Genomic DNA, 18,118 nt, shown 5'->3' on the forward strand with positions numbered 1-18,118 from the left:
GCTTGCAGACTGTGAAGTGGGAAATATCTGAATGAACACTTCTGTATTTACAGAAAATGACAACGATGACGATGAAGATGTTCAAGTTGAGGTGGCTGAGAAAGTGCAGAAATCGTCTGCCCCCAGGTAACACTGAATACTCAGGAACAATTAATGGATGGTAACATATGAGGAATATCTAGGAGGCACACCCTCTCTGGCATCTATGATGGGCCAAAAACCCGCATCCGCTTGGCCACAGTATGTGAAATATAACCCAGCTTAGACACAGGGTGCGGCAGCTGTCATGTTTCTCTATGTGTGCCGAGTGTCATGTCTGCACCGTACAGGGATAGCTGAGTCTTCATCCTCCTCAGCTCCTATCTGTCCAGTGCAATGAACACCAGCTGCTCTCTTCCTCTTTGGTTCCCATGGCAGCCATGCTCTGTTGCAGAGAGAACAGGATTGCATGTTCCCTCTTTAAGGGAACCTCCATTTTGCTTTCTGGGACCACTCTCTTAATGCCGCCTGTCAAAACCAGCTGGGACTCCCTGGGGTCCAATCCCTCTGTGTTTAATCTTCTGTCATCTCTGTCCCACCTGGCTCATCAGGGAGATGCAGAAGGCTGAAGAAAAGGAAGTCCCTGAGGACTCACTGGAGGAATGTGCCATCACTTGTTCAAATAGCCATGGCCCTTATGACTCTAACCAGCCACATAGGAAAACCAAAATCACATTTGAGGAAGACAAAGTCGACTCAACTCTCGTTGGCTCATCCTCTCATGTTGAATGGGAGGCTGCTGTACACATTATTCCAGGTAGTCTCTGTTTTCCTTGTGTCTCATACCTCTCTCTAGGCTGAGGAAGATAAACTCTGAAGACAGGCTCTATAAACACAAATTCATTTGAATAAAAAACTATGATGGGTTTCTAAACAGATATCAGGGAGTTTTTTTGTCCGTCTGAGCTAATGTCATGCCTTCGTCTGCCAGTCCCCAGTATCAAGTTACTCAACCCCAGGCAAGTGTGACAATCTCATAGTCACCTGAGTGCAGGAGGTGCACAGGCAGTATCTGTCAGGCCTCCTAGCTTCGATTCAGTATCTCTTGTCATCTGTGATTAAGTCATCTGTCCCTGAACAATGTCCATGGAGTTTCTATGCCTGTTTAAGGAAGCTGGCAGCCTTGCCTTTGTATTTGGAAATATTGTTCCCCAGGCTTCACTGCTCTCAGCTTTCATCTGGATCTCCTTTAAGTCAGCTTGCTTAGCTGCACAGTCACCCTGAAATCAGGACGGAAACTTTTCTTCTTTACTTTGCTGATATATTTCCATAAAGCAAGGCTGGACCCTGGTTTTCTGCCCTGTCAATGCAATGGCTGATCCAATGTTTCTTTGTAGCATTGTGGATTTTTTTTTTTTTTTTTTTTTTTTTTTTTTGCGATGGAGTCTTGCTCTGTCACCCAGGCTGGAGTGCAGTGGCACCATCTTGGCTTGGTGCAACCTCTGCCTCCCAGATTCAAGTGATTCTCCTGCCTCAGCCTCCTGAGTTGCTGGGACCACAGGTGCACAACATCACATCTGGCTAATTTTTGAATTTTTAGTAGAGACAGGGTTTCCCCATATTGGCCAGGGTAGTCCTGAACTCATGTCCTCAAATGATTCACCTGTCTTGGCCTCCCAAATCACAGATTCTTTTTAAAGCAAGAGTTGTTCAAATTTATCTATCAGTCGTGTTTCATGTATAGATGCCTGTAAACATTTAATGTCCATGTTACCTGGTGATATAAGTCCGTATTGCAGCAACACTCTTAGAAAATTGTTTGACCAATTTTTGGAGATTTTTTTGGGGGAAAAATTTTGTTTAACTTTGACTCAGGCAGGGAATATGGCATTATGATCTACACGTAGAGGGAGATTTTGGCCTGTGGGTCTGGAAAGCACGGTCATCTAATTCTCACCAAAGTTAATCTAGGACACCCTAGAATATTCCTGTCAGAATCCTTATTCTTGCACTGAGAATAGTTATGTCCTTGTGCTATGACTGGACAGTGATTTGTTCATATGTGAAGTATGAATTGCTTAATGTGACCTGCTTCTCTGAATTTATTTACAGAAAATGAAAGTGATGATGAGGAAGAGGAAGAAAAAAGGCCAGTGTCTCCCAGGTAATGTTGTGGAATTGTTGGCTGTTAATTCAGTAGTGACATCTGGAGATTGTAGATTTAGGGAAAATGAGGAAGTGATGAATAGAACTATTTCTTCCATTCACCCAGCTACAAATTGTGCTGATTTACAATGTTGTATGTTATTTGTGGCACTTGTATTGGTTTTAATTTCATAGTCCTCTCAAGATAGGAACTTGCCATCAGATGAGCCAGGTGAACTAGCCAAACAGGGTTTTCTTGTTGATCTTTTTAAAAAACCAGCCCTGGATTCATTGATTTTTTGAAGGGTTTTTTGTGTCTCTATCTCCTTTAGTTCTGCTCTGATCTTAGTTACTTCTTGTCTTCTGCTAGCTTTTGAATTTGTTTGCTTTGCTTCTCTAGTTATTTTAATTGTGATGTTAGGGTGTTAATTTTAGATCTTTTCTGCTTTCTCTTGTGGGCATTTAGTGCTATAATTTTCCCTCTACACATTGCTTTAAATGTGTCCCAGAGATTCTGGTATGTTGTGTCTTTGTTCTCATTGGTTTCAAAGAACATCTTTATTTCTGCCTTCATTTTGTTATTTTCCCAGTAGTCATTCAGGAGCAGGTTGTTCAGTTTCCATGTAGTTGTGCGGTTTTGAGTGAGTTTCTTAATCCTGAGTTCTAATTTGATTGCACTGTGGTCTGACAGTTTGTTGTGATTTCCATTCTTTTACATTTGCTGACGAGTGCTTTACCTCCAATGATGTGGTCAATTTTGGAATAAGTGTGATGTGGTGCTGAGAAGAATGTATATTCTGTTGATCTGGGGTGGAGAGTTCTGTAGATGTCTTTTAGGTCTGCTTGCTGGAGAGCTGAGTTCAAGTCCTGGATATCCTTGTTAAGCTTCTGTCTCATTGATCTGTCTAATATTGACAGTGGGGTGTTAAAGTCTCCCATGATGATTGTGTGGAGTCTAAATCTCTTTGTAGGTCTCTCAGGACTTGCTTTATGAATCTGGGTGCTCCTGTATAGGATGCATATATATTTAGGATAGTTAACTCTTCTTGTTGAATTGATCCCTTTACCATTATGTATTGGCCTTCTTTGTCTCTTTTGATCTTTGTTGGTTTAAAGTCTGTTTTATCAGAGACTAGGATTGCAACCCCTGCCTTTTTTTGTTTTCCATTTGCTTGGTAGATCTTCCTCCATCCCTTTATTTTGAGCCTATGTATGTCTCTGCATGTGAGATGGGTTTCCTGAGTACAGCACACTGATGGTAAGAACTCTTTATCCAGTTTGCCATTCTGTGTTTTTTTAACTGGGGCATTTAGCCCATTTACATTTAAGGTTAATATTGTTATGTGTGAATTTGATCCTGTCGTTATGATGTTAGCTGGTTATTTCGCCCCTTAGTTGATGCAGTTTCCTCCTAGCGTCAATGGTCTTTACAGTTTGGCATGTTTTTGCAGTGGCTGGTACCGGTTGTTCCTTTCCATGTTTAGTGCTTCCTTTAGGAGCTCTTGTAAGGCAGGCCTGGTGGTGACAAAATCTCTCAGCATTTGCTTCTCTGTAAAGGATTTATTTCTCCTTCACTTATGAAGCTTTGTTTGGCTGGATATGAAATTCTGGGTTGAAAATTCTTTTCTTTAAGAATGTTGAAGATGCTGGAGAGGATGTGGAGAAATAGGAACACTTTTACACTGTTGGTGGGACTGTAAACTAGTTCAACGATTGTGGAAGGCAGTGTGGCAATTCCTCAGGGATCTAGAACTAGAAATACCATTTGACCCAGCCATCCCATTAGTGGGTGTATACCCAAAGGATTATAAATCATGCTGCTGTAAAGACACATGCACACATATGTTTATTGAGGCACTATTCACAATAGCAAAGACTTGGAACCAAGCCAAATATCCCGCAATGATAGACTGGATTAAGAAAATGTGGCACATATACACCATGGAATACTATGCAGCTATAAAAAATGATGAGTTCATGTCCCTTGTAGGGGCATGGATGAAGCTGGAAACCATCATTCTCAGCAAACTATTGCAAGGACAAAAAACCAAATACCGCATGTTCTTACTCACAGGTGGGAACTGAACAATGAGAACACATGGACACAGGAAGGGGAACATCACACACTGGGGCCTGTTGTAGGGTGGGGGGAGGGAGGAGGGGTAGCATTAGGAGATATACCTAATGTTAAATGATGAGTTAATGGGTGAAGCACACCAATGTGGACATGTATACATATGTAACTAACCTGCACGTTGTGCACATGTACCCTAAGACTTAAAGTATTAAAAAATATATATATATACATACACACAAAAAATAATAAAGGAAAACTATACATATGGAAAAAAAAAAAATGTTGAATATTGCTCCCACTCTCTTCTGGCTTGTAAGGTTTGTGCCAAGAGATCTGCTGCTAGTCTGATGGGCTTCCCTTTGTGGGTAATCCGACCTTTCTCTCTGGCTGCCCTTAGCGTTTTTTCCTTCATTTCAACCTTGGTGAATGTGACAATTACGTGTTTTGGGGTTGCTCTTCTCGAGGAGTATCTTTATGGTGTTCTCTGTGTTTCCTGAATTTGAGTGTTGGCCTTCCTTGCTAGGTTGGGGAAGTCCTCCTGGATAATATCCTGAAGAATGTTTCCCAGCTTGGTTCCATTCTCCCCGTCACTTTCAGTACACCAATCAAACGTAGATTTGGTCTTTCCACATAGTCCCATATTTATTGGAGGCTTGTTCATTTCTTTTTACTCTTTTTTCTCTAAACTTCTCTTCTCGCTTCATTTCACTAATTTGATCTTGAATCACTGATACCGTTTCTTGCACTTGATCGAATTGGCTACTGAAGCTTGTGCATGCATCACGTAGTTCTCGTGCCATGGTTTTCAGCTCCATCAGGTCATTTAAGGTCTTCTCTACACTGTTCATTCTGGTTAGCCATTCGTCTAATCTTTTTTCAAGGTTTTTAGCTTCCTTGAGATGAGTTCGCACATCCTCCTTTAGCTCAGAGAAGTTTGTTATTACCGACTTTCTGAAGCCTACTTCTGTCAGCTCATCGAAGTCATTCTCCATCCTGCTTTGTTCCATTGCTGGTGAGGAGCTGCGATCCTTTGGAGGAGAAGGGATGTCAGGTTTTTGGAATTTTCAGCTTTTGTGCTCTGGTTTCTCCCCACCTTTGTGGTTTTATCTACCCTTGGTCTTTGATGATGGCGACCTACAGATGGGGTTTTGGGGTGGATGTCTTTTTTGTTGATGTTGATGCTATTCCTTTCTGTGTGTTAGTTTTCCTTCTAACAGTCAGGTCCCTCAGCTTCAGGTCTGTTGGAGTTTGCTGGAAGTCCACTCCAGACCCTCAAACAGGGATTTCTTGGTGTTGCCTATTCTCTCCCATGTGTTTAAATCCAGGGAGAGGTGTATATATGCTTTCTTCCTATTTGTTGGTAGTATGTTGGCTAGTATTTTTGCAAGAAAAGAAATTGAAAAAGTAAATATATTATATCAAAATATTGGGAAAATGGGGCCCTTAATACACAAGATCTGTGTCTGCACTGCGTCAAGAACTCTCTTCACTTGAATGCTGCATGTAAAATTCAACCCAATTTATGCAAAGTAGTTGAAGCCCTGTGTCAGTTCTCTGTGCTGCAAGTCATGATGGTAGTTTACAGGGAGAGTCTGGGTGCCCTGAGTTGGCTCATCTGTGGCAAATGTACTGAGCACAAGCTGCCCATTTTTGCTCTGTCCCCAGAGCAGTCACCATCCACCCTGTATTTAGAAGGATAGTTTTATTTCTCTTGAAGGAAAAATGCCTTTGGTTTCTGTGACCACTCCATTCTGTCTCCCATCAGATCATCTGGGAGGTTTTGTTGTCTAATGTCTGTTGGTTAAATCTTCTATCATCCCTGTCCTGCCTGGCTCATCAGGAATCTGCAGGAGTCTGAAGAGGAGGAAGTCCCCCAGGAGTCCTGGGATGAAGGTTATTCGACTCTCTCAATTCCTCCTGAAATGTTGGCCTCGTACCAGTCTTACAGCAGCACATTTCACTCATTAGAGGAACAGCAAGTCTGCATGGCTGTTGACATAGGCAGTGAGTACTCCATTGTGAAGGTGATAAAGCTCCATTTCATGGCCCAGGTAGACCCCATAATCTTTGGGCCTTGTGCCCCTTGTTGGGCTGAGATTTGCCATCACCGTGGGCTGAACCTATATATCAATGTAGATTTCAATCACTCTGGAGTCGAGTCTGAAGCACAGGCATGGGGTGGGTCAGTGAGCTTTGCTCTCTTCCTAGTCTCAGGCCATGCCCGCGCCAACCTGGACTGACTGTCACGACATTGAACTCAAGGCAGGTGTGGCAAACTCACACCAAACTATGCAGCACATGCCCAGGAGTTGTCTGTCAGATCAGCTCATCTGAATTAAATGTCTCTTGCCAGCTACAAAATTCCTTATGAGTTTTGTTCCCAAAGCATGTCTGTGTGGTTCTTTACCTGCCCAAGGCCAGTGTCACCCTTGTCTACCTCTCAGTGAAAGATGTGACCCAGGTTTCACTGAATTTAGTCCCATTTTCTGTGTCTTCTAAGTTCGCTTGTTTTAGCTCATCTGTCCATCATGTTCCTGGTATGTTTTCTAGATAAATGGCTGACTTTTCACCCACAAAAGCCATAATAGCTGATGCTTCTGTGTAGAACCAAGTTTCATTTTGACTCAAGAGCTGGTACATTGCACCCCTTCATCAAATCTCTGTGTCCACAATGTCGTAAGCTATCAAATTCTGGGTATTTAATGAGAGAAAGCTTAATATTGAAGTATCTCTCCTATGAGGTGTTAGAACTATTTGCCTACAATTTATTGGGGGAAAAATTGCTCATTTGTGTACATAAACCTAGGACAGAGCACATAGGGAAGATAACATTCCAAAACAGGGGAACTTTGCCCAAGGCTCATGAAAGAACCCAAGCCAGTTTTCTCAAGAGTTGACCTCAGGCCTACTGGAATATTTCTCTCAAAGTCTCCTGTTCTCACACTGACAAGACTGATGTCCCTGTGTTAGGATTGGACAGAGGAATGTTTCTGTGTGCAAGGAAGAACTGCTTAATGTAAGAGGGCCCGTCTGAATTTATTTGCAGGACATCGGTGGGATCAAGTGAAAAAGGACGACCAAGAGGCAACAGGTCCCAGGTGAGTCTGAGAAATTGTGGACAGTTAATTTGATGTTGACACCTGGAGATGCCAAGTCCAGGGAAAACAGCACATGCTAAAAATAATGATTGTGTCTTGTCAGACGAGTCTGAATTATGCCTACTACATTGCTTTTTGATTCTCATTAGAGTAAATGTTTAGGTTTCCATTTCTTCCTACCCTTATCATTTACTAACCTAGTGAAGGTTGACCATACCTCAAAAGCTGTATTCTCATGGTAACTGCAGGGAAACTTGAGCACATTTTATGCAAAATTATTGAGGACATGCTTTTCATGATCACTGTTCACTGTGTGTCCTGAGAGCACAAATACAGAGTGTCCTTTGACTCCCTCATCAGTGTGTCAACTGACGAATTCACTGAGCTCACTCTGTGTGTGTGTGTGTGTGTGTCTGTGTGTCTTTCTCTTTCATCCTTTTCTACCTGGCCCTAGTCTATCCCAACATAAAGGCAATAATTTGTTACCTCATTCATGGATCTGTCCTTTTTCTTTTCAAACTCTTCCTTACGTTAGCCATGAAATCTAGCTGGGGCTGTGTGGTTTCTGATTCTCCCTGGCTTATTCTTTACTTTTTCCCACTTTTCCAGGCTCAGCAGGGAGCTGCTGGATGAGAAAGGGCCTGAAGTCTTGCAGGACTCACTGGATAGATGTTATTCAACTCCTTCAGGTTGTCTTGAACTGACTGACTCATGCCAGCCCTACAGAAGTGCCTTTTACGTATCGGAGCAACAGCGTGTTGGCTTGGCTGTTGACATGGATGGTGAGTACCTTTCTATGAAGGTGATAAGGATCCACTGAGTCTTCTGGTTAGGGTCATATTCCTACTGCAAGTGGCCCTTACTGAGCTGAGAGATGTCATTGCCACAGGGAGGACCTATAGGCACATGTAGGTTGAATGAAACTCTAGTTCCACTTGGAAGCCCAGACAAGGGATGGGTCAGTGAGCAAGGCTCTCTTCCTAGTCTCAGGCCATGCCTGTGGCGCCCTAATCCTACTCTCAAGATGTTGGATCTGGGCAGATGTGACAAATTCACACAACTCTGATTTTGTCTCAATTTTGTAGATCTTGTAGATTTCATCCTTCACTCTAATTTCAGCGTCTAAAATCCTCGCTACCATGAACAATCTGAGTATTTGATGAGACAGGGCTGAATAGTGCAGTTTTTCTCCTAGCAACCATCTGGGGGCATTTGCTTTAAATCGATTGGAAAAATATGGCATAACCATTTGCACAAACTTGGGACAAATGATATTGGGATAACGGTCTACCAGAATAGGGAATTTTAGCCACAGTTTCTGGGACAAAAACCAAGGAATCTCTATCGTGATCAGCCTTCAGGCCTCCTGAAGAATATCTCTCACAGTGTCCTATTCTCACGCTGAGGAGCCTGAAGTCCCTGTGTGAGGATTAGACAGTGGATTGTTATGTGTGTAGGAGAACCAGCTTAATATGTCTGTCCATGTCTGAACTTATTGCAGAAATTGAAAAGTACCAAGAAGTGGAAGAAGACCAAGACCCATCATGCCCCAGGTAACTTTGAGCAATTATGGATGCTTAATTCTGTGTTGACACCTGGAGATGCCAGGTCCAGGGAAAACAAGAGTGTGTTCAATTTCGTGTTTTCAACGAAGGTTGAATTACTCCTACTGACATTGCTGTTGGTTTTCATTGCAGTAGATGTTTAGGTTTCCATTTCTTCCTCCCCTTCTCATTTACTAACTTACTATAGGTTGACCATACCTCAAAGGCTGTATGGCAACTGCATGGAATCTTGAGCAAGTTTATGGAAAATTATTGAGCCCACTCTTTTCATGATCACTGTTCAGTGTGTGTCCCGAGGGCACTAACTCAGAGTGTCCTTTGACCCCTCCATCAGTGTGTCACCCGGCCAATTCGCTGAGCTCACTTTCTCCTCTCTCTCTCTCTCCCTCTCCCTGTCTTTCTCTTTCATTCTTTTCTACCTGGCCCTGGTCTATCCCAACATAAAGGCAATAATTCATTACCTCATTAATGGATCTGTCCTTTTTCTTTTTAAACAGTTCCTTATGTTAGCCATGAAATCTAGCTGGGGCTGTGTGGCTTCTGATTCCCCCCTGGCTTATTCTTTACTTTTTCCTACTTTTCCAGGCTCAGCAGGGAGCTGCTGGATGAGAAAGGGCCTGAAGTCTTGCAGGACTCACTGGATAGATGTTATTCGACTCCTTCAGGTTATCTTGAACTGCCTGACTTAGGCCAGCCCTACAGCAGTGCTGTTTACTCATTGGAGGAACAGTACCTTGGCTTGGCTCTTGACGTGGACAGTGAGTACCTTACTATGAAGGTGATAAGGCTCCACCTGGTCTTCCAGATAGGGGTGATATTCCTGTTCCAAGTGGCCCTTACTGACCCGAGAGATGTCATTGCCGCAGGCAGGACCTATGTTCACATATAGGTTGTAATGAAACTGTAGTCTCAGTTGGAAGCCTAGACGTGAAATGGGTCGGTGAGCAAGGCTCTATTCCTAGTCTCCAGCCATGCCTGTGGCAACCTGAGCCCGCTCTCAGCACATTGGACCCAGGCAGATGTAAAAAATTCACAGAACTATGATTTGGACTCAAGGGTTTGTAGATTTCCTCCTTCATTCTAATTTCAGTGTCTAAAATTCTTGCATCCATGAACGAGCTGGGCATTTGATGAGACAGGGCTGAATACTGCAGTTTTCCTCCTAGAAATCATCTGGGGCATTTTCTTTGAACTGATGGGAACAATAAGGCATAACCGTTTGCACAAACTTGGGATAAATGATTTTGGGATAACGATCTACCAGAATGGGGATATTTCACCCTTGGTTCTGAGATGCAAACCAAAGAATATCATGACCAGCTTTCAGGCCTCCTGAAGTATATGTCTCACATTGTCCTGTTCTCATGCTGAGGAGCCTGAGATCCCTGTGTGGGGATTAGACAGTGGACTGTTATGGGTGTAGGTGAATTGGCTTATTTTGTCTGTCCCTGTCTGAATGTATTGCAGGAATTAAAAAGGACCAAGAAGAGGAAGAAGACCAAGGCCCACCATGCCCCAGGTAACCGAGCAATTGTGAACAGCTACTTCTGTGTTGACATCTGGAGACTCCTGGTTCAGGGAAAACAGAGTGGGCTGACATTATCGATTACATCTTTTCAACCAAGCCTGAATCATTCCTACTAACATTGCTGTTGGTTTTCATTGCAGTAGATATTTAGGTTTCCATTTCTTCCTCCCCTTATCATTTACTAAGCTACTGTAGGTGGACCAGACTTCAAAAACTGTATTCTCATGGCGACTGCATGGAAACTTGAGCACATTTTATGGAAAATTATTGAGCACAGTCTTTCCATGATCACTGCATGCTGTGTGTCCTGAGGGCACTAACTCAGAGTGTCCTGTTACTCCCTCATCAGTGTGTCACCTGGACAACTCACTGAGCTCGTTCTCTGTGTGTGTGTGTGTTTGTGTGTGTCTGTCTGTCTTTCTCTTTCATTCTTTTCCATTTGGCCCTGTTCTGTCCCAACATGAAGGCAATAATTTGTTACCTCAATAATGGATCTATCCTTTTACTTTTTTAACCACTTCCTTATGCTATCCATGAAACCTAGCTGGGGCTCTGTTGTGTCTGATTTCCCCTGGCTTATTCTTTACTTTTTCCTCCTTTTCCAGGCTCAGCAGGGAGCTGCTGGAGGTAGTAGAGCCTGAAGTCTTGCAGGACTCACTGGATAGATGTTATTCAACTCCTTCCAGTTGTCTTGAACAGCCTGACTCCTGCCAGCCCTATGGAAGTTCCTTTTATGCATTGGAGGAAAAACATGTTGGCTTTTCTCTTGACGTGGGAGGTGAGTACCTTTCTATGAAGGTGATAAGGATCCACTGAGTCTTCCATATAAAGATCATATTCCTGCTCCAAGTGGCCATTATTGAGCTGAGAGATGTCATTGCTGCAGTGAGGACCTATAGGCACATGTAGGTTGAATGAAACTCTAGTTCTACCTGGAAGCCCAGACATGGGATGGGTCAGTGAACATGGCTCTCTTCCTAGTCTCAGGCCATACCTGTGGCACTCTGATTCTATTCTCATGACATTGGACCTGGGCAGATGTGACCAATTCAGAGAACTATGATTTTGACTCAAGGGTTTGTAGATTTCCTTTTTCACTCTAATTTCAGTGTCTAAAGTCCTCACAACCATGAACAATCTGAGTATTTGATGAGACGGGGCTAAATATTGCAGTTTTTCTCCTAGAAATCATTTGAGGGTATTTGCTTTAAATTGATTGGAAAAATATGGCATAACTGTTTGCACAAACTTGGGACAAATGATATTGGGATAACGGTCTACTAGAATAGGGACATTTTACCCACAGTTTCTGGGAGAAAAACTGAGGAATTTCTATCATGACCAGCCTTCAGGCCTCCTGAAATATATCTCTCACAGTGTCCTATTCTTATGCTGAGGAGCCTGAGGTCCCTGTGTGAGGATTAGGCAGTGGATTGTTATGTGTGTAGGGGAATCAGCTTAATGTGTCTGTCCATGTCTGAATTTATTGCAGAAATTGAAAAGAAGGGGAAGGGGAAGAAAAGAAGGGGAAGAAGATCAAAGAAGAAAAGAAGAAGGGGAAGTAAAGAAGGGGAAGAAGATCAAAACCCACCATGCCCCAGGTAACTTTCAGCAATTGTGGATGCTTAATTCTGTGTTAACACCTGGAGGCAACAGATTCAGGGAAACCAGAGTGTGTTTGATGTCACGTTTTCAACGAAGGCTGAATTACTCCTACTGTCATTGCTGTTGGTTTTCATTGCAGATGTTTAGGTTTCCATTTCTTCCTCCCCTTATCATTTACTAACGTACCATAGGTTGACCATACTTCAAAAGCTGTACTCTCATAGCCACCGCATCGAATTTTGAGCATATTTTATGGAAAACTATTGAGCTCACTCTTTTCATGATCACAGTTTGCTGTGTGTCATGAGGGCACTAACTCAGAGTGTCCTTTTACTCCCTTACCAGTATGTCACCTGGCCAATTCACTAGCTCACTTTCTCTCTGTCTCTGTCTCTGTCTCTGTCTCTGTCTCTGTCTCTCTGTCTTTCTCTTTCATTGTTTTCTACCTGGCCCTGTTCTATCCCAACATAAAGGCAATAAATTTTTTTTTTTTACCTCATTAATGCATCTATCCTTTTTCTTTTCTAACCACTTCCTTATGTTACTTCTGAAATCTAGTGGGGCTGTGTGGTGTCTGATTTTCCCTGGCTGCTTCTTTAGTTTTGTGTCCTTTTCCAGGCTCAACGGCATGCTGATGGAAGTGCAAGAGCCTGAAGTCTTACAGGACTCACTGGATAGATGTTATTCGACTCCGTCAATGTACTTTGAACTACCTGACTCATTCCAGCCCTACAGCAGTGTGTTTTACTCATTTGAGGAACAGCACATCAGCTTCGCCCTTTACGTGGACAATAGGTTTTTTACTTTGACGGTGACAAGTCTCCACCTGGTGTTCCAGATGGAAGTCATATTCCCACAATAAGCAGCCCTTACTAAGCCGAGAGATGTCATTCCTGCAGGCAGGACCTATAGGCACGTGAAGATTTGAATGAAAGTACAGTTCCATTTGGAAGCCCAGACATAGGATGGGTCAGTGGGCATGGCTCTATGCCTATTCTCAAACCATGCCATTGGCAACCTGTGCTCAGTCTGAAGACAATGGACCCACGTTAGGTGTGACACTTTCACATAACTGTGCAGCACATGCTGGGAGTGATCAGTCAGACATTTTAATTTGAACCACGTATCTCTGGGTAGCTACAAAATTCCTCAGGGATTTCATTTTGCAGGCATGTCTCTGAGCTTCTATACCTGCTCAAGGTCAGTGTCATCTTTGTGTTTAGCTCATCCAAAGGTGTTACCCTGGTTTCAATGAACCTAACCTCATTCTTTGTGTCTTCAGTGTTGGCTTGTTTTAGCTGATCCATCTGTAACACAGGAGGGATCCTTGGCTGAGGATTGTATTTCAGAACCACAACTGCTCTTGACAATTGTTAACCCGCTAGGCTCCTTTGGTTAGAGAAGTCACCGTCCTTCAGCCTCCAATTGGTGTCAGTACTTAGGAAGACCACAGCTAGATGGACAAACAGCATCGGGAGGCCTTAGCCCTGCTCCTCTCCATTCCATCCTGTAGAGAACAGGAGTCAGGAGCCGCTGGCAGGAGACAGCATGTCACCCAGGACTCTGCCGGTGCAGAATATGAACAATGCCATGTTCTTGCAGAAAACGCTTAGCCTGAGTTTCATAGGAGGTAATCACCAGACAACTGCAGAATGTAGAACACTGAGCAGGACAACTGACCTGTCTCCTTCACATAGTCCATATCACCACAAATCACACAACAAAAAGGAGAAGAGATATTTTGGGTTCAAAAAAAGTAAAAAGATAATGTAGCTGCATTTCTTTAGTTATTTTGAACCCCAAATATTTCCTCATCTTTTTGTTGTTGTCATGGATGGTGGTGACATGGACTTGTTTATAGAGGACAGGTCAGCTGTCTGGCTCAATGATCTACATTCTGAAGTTGTCTGAAAATGTCTTCATGATTAAATTCAGCCTAAACGTTTTGCCGGGAACACTGCAGAGACAATGCTGTGAGTTTCCAACCTCAGCCCATCTGCGGGCAGAGAAGGTCTAGTTTGTCCATCACCATTATGATATCAGGACTGGTTACTTGGTTAAGGAGGGGTCTAGGAGATCTGTCCCTTTTAGAGACACCTTACTTACAATGAAGTACTTGGGAAAGTGGTTTTCAAGAGTATAAATATCCTGTATTCTAATGATCATCCTCTAAACATTTTATCATTTATTAATCCTCCCTGCCTGTGTCTATTATTATATTCATATCTCTACACTGCAAATTTTGGGTCTCAATTTTTACTGTGCCTTTGTTTTTACTAGTGTCTGCTGTTGCAAAAGGAAGAAAACATTCTCTGCCTGAGTTTTAATTTTTGTCCAAAGTTAATTTTAATCTATACAATTAAAACCTTTTGCCTATCACTCTGGACTTTTGGATTGTTTTTTACATTCAGTGTTATAATATTTGATTATGCTGATTGGTTTTGGTGGGTACTGATGCAAATTAATAAAAACATTTCATTTCCATGTTTATTTTGTAATCTCTTCCACATTGTAGGCTATGTTTACCATATGTAGCAGAATGTATTTACATTTCTTGGTTCTAGTCATTTGTATTCTTCGTGAGTGTGAGTGTGTGTGTGTGTGTGTGTGTGTCTGTGTGTGCCTTTGGCATTTAGGAAGGGTTGTATAGCTCATGTTAAATATTGCACTAAAAATGTTTTTGATGGTTTTCCTCCCTTTGAACTAGACACACTTCTAATATTTGGTTTATAGTTTTAAATTATAACTTTCAGCATCAAATATTTCCATACAACAGTCAATTACATGATGTGTTTTCTTTTTACTACCTCCTTTACCTGCCACTTCTCATAATAGTATTTGAACCTAAACATATACTGGTGACATTCTGTGATTATCATCCTGCCCCTACCTTGGTTTTTGGTTTAGATCCACAATGAAATATATTAACGCTCATGAGCTATTCAAAAGTGAATGTCACAGTCATCACTTGCTGAGTGGTACTCTTCCTTAACAGAGTCTCATGAGGGAATCAGGTCTCGCTGAGTTTAGCATGTTTAATAATCTTTTCTCACGGTCTCGATACATGGATCGCATTACTAGATATAAGGTGCTTGCCCAAAATGATTTTTCTGGAGTTTTTAGGAGATATTGTCTTCCTTGGGGGACATACATGGTGTATGTTCTCATTGTGGGATTCTATTTTGTTCTACCAGGACCTCTAATTTCTGCCAGTTACTTCATTCATTTGTTCTCTTCACCATGAGTCTCCAGAGGATACTTCCATGGTCCTTGCCTCCCCATCTCCCAGCAATTCTGCATTTCCAAGATTGGCACCTCTGGTCCTCTGCACGGTGAAGCCCCTTCCTTTCAATTCCCCAGTAGCCAGTGCTCTAATCCACGGGTCTCAGGCATGATCTATGTTTCTCCACACTCGCTTTGTGAGGATAGTTTTACCTGGGTTCTATCATGAACAGGCCCTCCCTGCTGTCCTGGCCTCTATTTGCATAGTGTTTCCTGCTCCCTCTGCCGTCGTGTGGCTCCCAGACCTGGCTAAAGAAAATCACCTGAGGGCCACAGTGTTCCCTAGCCCTGGTGTTTAGGGGCAGGATTATGGGTGAGATTTTTGGGTCTCTAAGTTGACCCCTACGGCTCTGAAGTGTATGTTGAGAAATTCAGCTGTTATCATCCTAGGTGGACTTGCTCCCTCGTATCCTCCTACTTCAAATGCAGAACTTCAATCGTTTACAAAAGAAGACTGAATCGTATAATAGAACACACCCTTATTCATTGGCTGGCTTCACCAATCATCTCATGGCTGAACTTGTAAAAATACAATCTTAGCCACATACCTATGAAATGTATATGTGTGTGTATATATATACATGAATTTGCTTCTGAGATTATGGAGGCTGAAATTCCCAACATGGAAGGAAAGCTGGATACCCAGGAAAGCATTTGTTCCCATTAGGCCTCTTAATTCTCTCCTGGCCCTTGATTGATTGCATGAGGCCCACCCCTATTAAGGAGGGCAATCTGCTTCACTTAGTCTGCCCATCCCAATGTTAATCGTATCTGAAAGACTCTCTGGAACACAACCAGAATCATGTTTGGCCAAATGTCCTGGCACCCTGGTGCTCGGTCACAGTGACAAGTACAAGTAACTATCACACATGCCCTTTGTCATATTGGTGATTTCCACTGTTTTTCTCCCAAACTGCAGCTTATATTTGTTCTCTTAATACTGTGGAGCAAAAACTTTTAATTTTTATGAAGTCGAATTTATCAATGTTTTCTTTAATGGTTTGTGTTTATTGATAATAAAGAACACTTTGCCTAACTCTGTGTCATGAAGATTTTGTCTTATATTTTCTGCTATACTTTTTCTAGTTTTATAGTTTATATTTAGTTGCATAATCCATTTTGAGTTAGTTTTTGAGTTAGTATTGAGGTTCAGGTGAATTTTTTTCCTTTGGGGATATGCATGTCCAGTTGTTTCTACACAATTTTTTGACAAGAGAATGCCTTCTTCATTGAATCATATTTGCACCTTTGTCAATCCATTGGGTGTTTGAGACTGGTGAGAGGACTGTCCTGGTGTTTGTTTGGACAGAGAGACAGGGCATGAAGTAGGGTGGTTCTTATGGGAAAAATTAAGACACATTTTTCCATGAGGAATAGGAAATCCCCAAGCAGAATTGGGGTACCCTCTACCAGCATGTTGTAGCACACTCATCTCTGCTCTACCTGTCCTGCTGCAAAAGCTTGGGTGTGCATAGACACTGAGGTTGAGTGGTGTCTTTGGGCACTTCTGAGCATTGACACCAAAGTTCCAGCATCAAATCTTAGAATATCAAGCAGCCAGATGGATCACCTGAGGTCAGGAGTTCACGACCAGCCTGACTAGCATGGTGAAACCCCATCTCTACTAAATACAAAAAAATTAGCCAGGCATGATGGTGCATGCCTGTAATCTGAGCTACTTGGGAGGCTGAGACAGGAGAATCGCTTGTGTACCTGGGAGGTGGAGGTTGCAGTGAGCTGAGATCACACCATTGCACTCCAAGCTGGGCAATGGCAGCAAAACTCCATCCCCCACCCCCCCAAAAAAATAAATAAAAATAAAAGAATATCAAGCAGCCAAAGAAGCAGGAAAACATGACACATAATGAAGAATCTAATAATCTAGTTGAAATTGACAGACATGTTGGAAATAGAAGAAAAGGACATTAGAGCAGCTAGTATAATTGTATTTTAATTAAATGGGGAGGTTGAAGATTTTTTAAATATCAAATTCTGTAGATAAGAACTCTGATTTACAGTCTGAAATGGAAGAAGGCAGTTGATTAAACATTGCAGAAGAGAAGATTATTGAACTAGAAGGAATAGAAGTTGAAACTAACATAAATGAAACACACAGTAACAAAAGACTTGAAAACATAAAAAGACCATCGGCATCAAAACTTTAAATCCCCCAGTACAGGGCTAAATGGAATCCCTGAAGGGCAGGTAGTGGAGAAGAGAGACAAAGATATTTAAAACATACTGGATGAAAGATTTAGAAGCTCCATGGAAAACATAAACTTCAAATATTACAGAAATATGATTATTCTAAGAACAAGAAACATGAAGAAAACTTCATCAAGGAACGCCTTAATCAAATCCATCAAAACCAGTGATAAAAAGGAAATCCTAAAGGGAATAAAAAGGGAAAGAACATGTTACATACAGAGCACTAAATATAAGGATGGCATAAGATTTCTCATACAAACAAGAAGTTTGCAATAAAGTACTTAAAAAAAGAAAAACTGTCACCTACAATTCTACACCAGGCCAAATTATCTTTTAAAAATAAACATGAGAAAAAGTATTTTTGAACAGAAAACAAAATGATCTCAATTTGCAGATGGTGTGATCCTATGCATAGAAAATCCCAAATAATACCTACAGATGCAAACACACATACATGCACACAGAGGCCAGACACACACACACACACACACACACACTCACATACACACACTACTAGAGTTAATAAGCAAATTCAGCAAACTTTCAGCAAACAATCAGTTATGTTAGCAATGAACAATCTGAGAAGAAAATTGACACAATGATTTCATTTATAATAGCACTTGTAAGAATA

General features: G+C 42.0%; 2 protein-coding genes across 6 annotated transcripts in view; one reads left to right on the top strand and one right to left on the bottom strand.

The window, feature by feature from the left end:
• LOC129525191 (neuroblastoma breakpoint family member 15-like) overlaps nucleotides 1-14,376 on the top strand; it is a 68,701-nt gene extending 54,325 nt beyond the window's left edge. For 3 of the 5 annotated variants that reach the window (XM_063701231.1, XM_063701208.1, XM_063701272.1), the window contains 12 exons: nucleotides 54-126; nucleotides 591-796; nucleotides 2,092-2,143; nucleotides 6,042-6,205; nucleotides 7,248-7,299; nucleotides 7,909-8,081; nucleotides 8,801-8,852; nucleotides 9,450-9,622; nucleotides 10,332-10,383; nucleotides 10,998-11,170; nucleotides 11,885-11,993; nucleotides 12,616-14,376. In XM_063701231.1, coding sequence (XP_063557301.1) covers nucleotides 54-126; nucleotides 591-796; nucleotides 2,092-2,143; nucleotides 6,042-6,205; nucleotides 7,248-7,299; nucleotides 7,909-8,081; nucleotides 8,801-8,852; nucleotides 9,450-9,622; nucleotides 10,332-10,383; nucleotides 10,998-11,170; nucleotides 11,885-11,993; nucleotides 12,616-12,859 — 1,523 coding nt within the window. In that variant the 3' untranslated portion in view covers nucleotides 12,860-14,376. Of the gene's footprint in view, nucleotides 1-53; nucleotides 127-590; nucleotides 797-2,091; nucleotides 2,144-4,114; nucleotides 4,199-6,041; nucleotides 6,206-7,247; nucleotides 7,300-7,908; nucleotides 8,082-8,800; nucleotides 8,853-9,449; nucleotides 9,623-10,331; nucleotides 10,384-10,997; nucleotides 11,171-11,884; nucleotides 11,994-12,615 lie in introns of all 5 variants that reach the window. The other 2 variants (XM_063701286.1, XM_063701248.1) reach the window with 2 other exon arrangements.
• GSTM2 (glutathione S-transferase mu 2) overlaps nucleotides 1-18,118 on the bottom strand; it is a 1,178,915-nt gene that overhangs the window by 746,048 nt on the left and 414,749 nt on the right. The gene's annotated exons all lie outside the window — the stretch shown is intronic.

This window comes from Gorilla gorilla, chromosome 1 (genome assembly GCF_029281585.2).
Source record: "Gorilla gorilla gorilla isolate KB3781 chromosome 1, NHGRI_mGorGor1-v2.1_pri, whole genome shotgun sequence".
Classification (NCBI taxonomy): domain Eukaryota; kingdom Metazoa; phylum Chordata; class Mammalia; order Primates; family Hominidae; genus Gorilla; species Gorilla gorilla.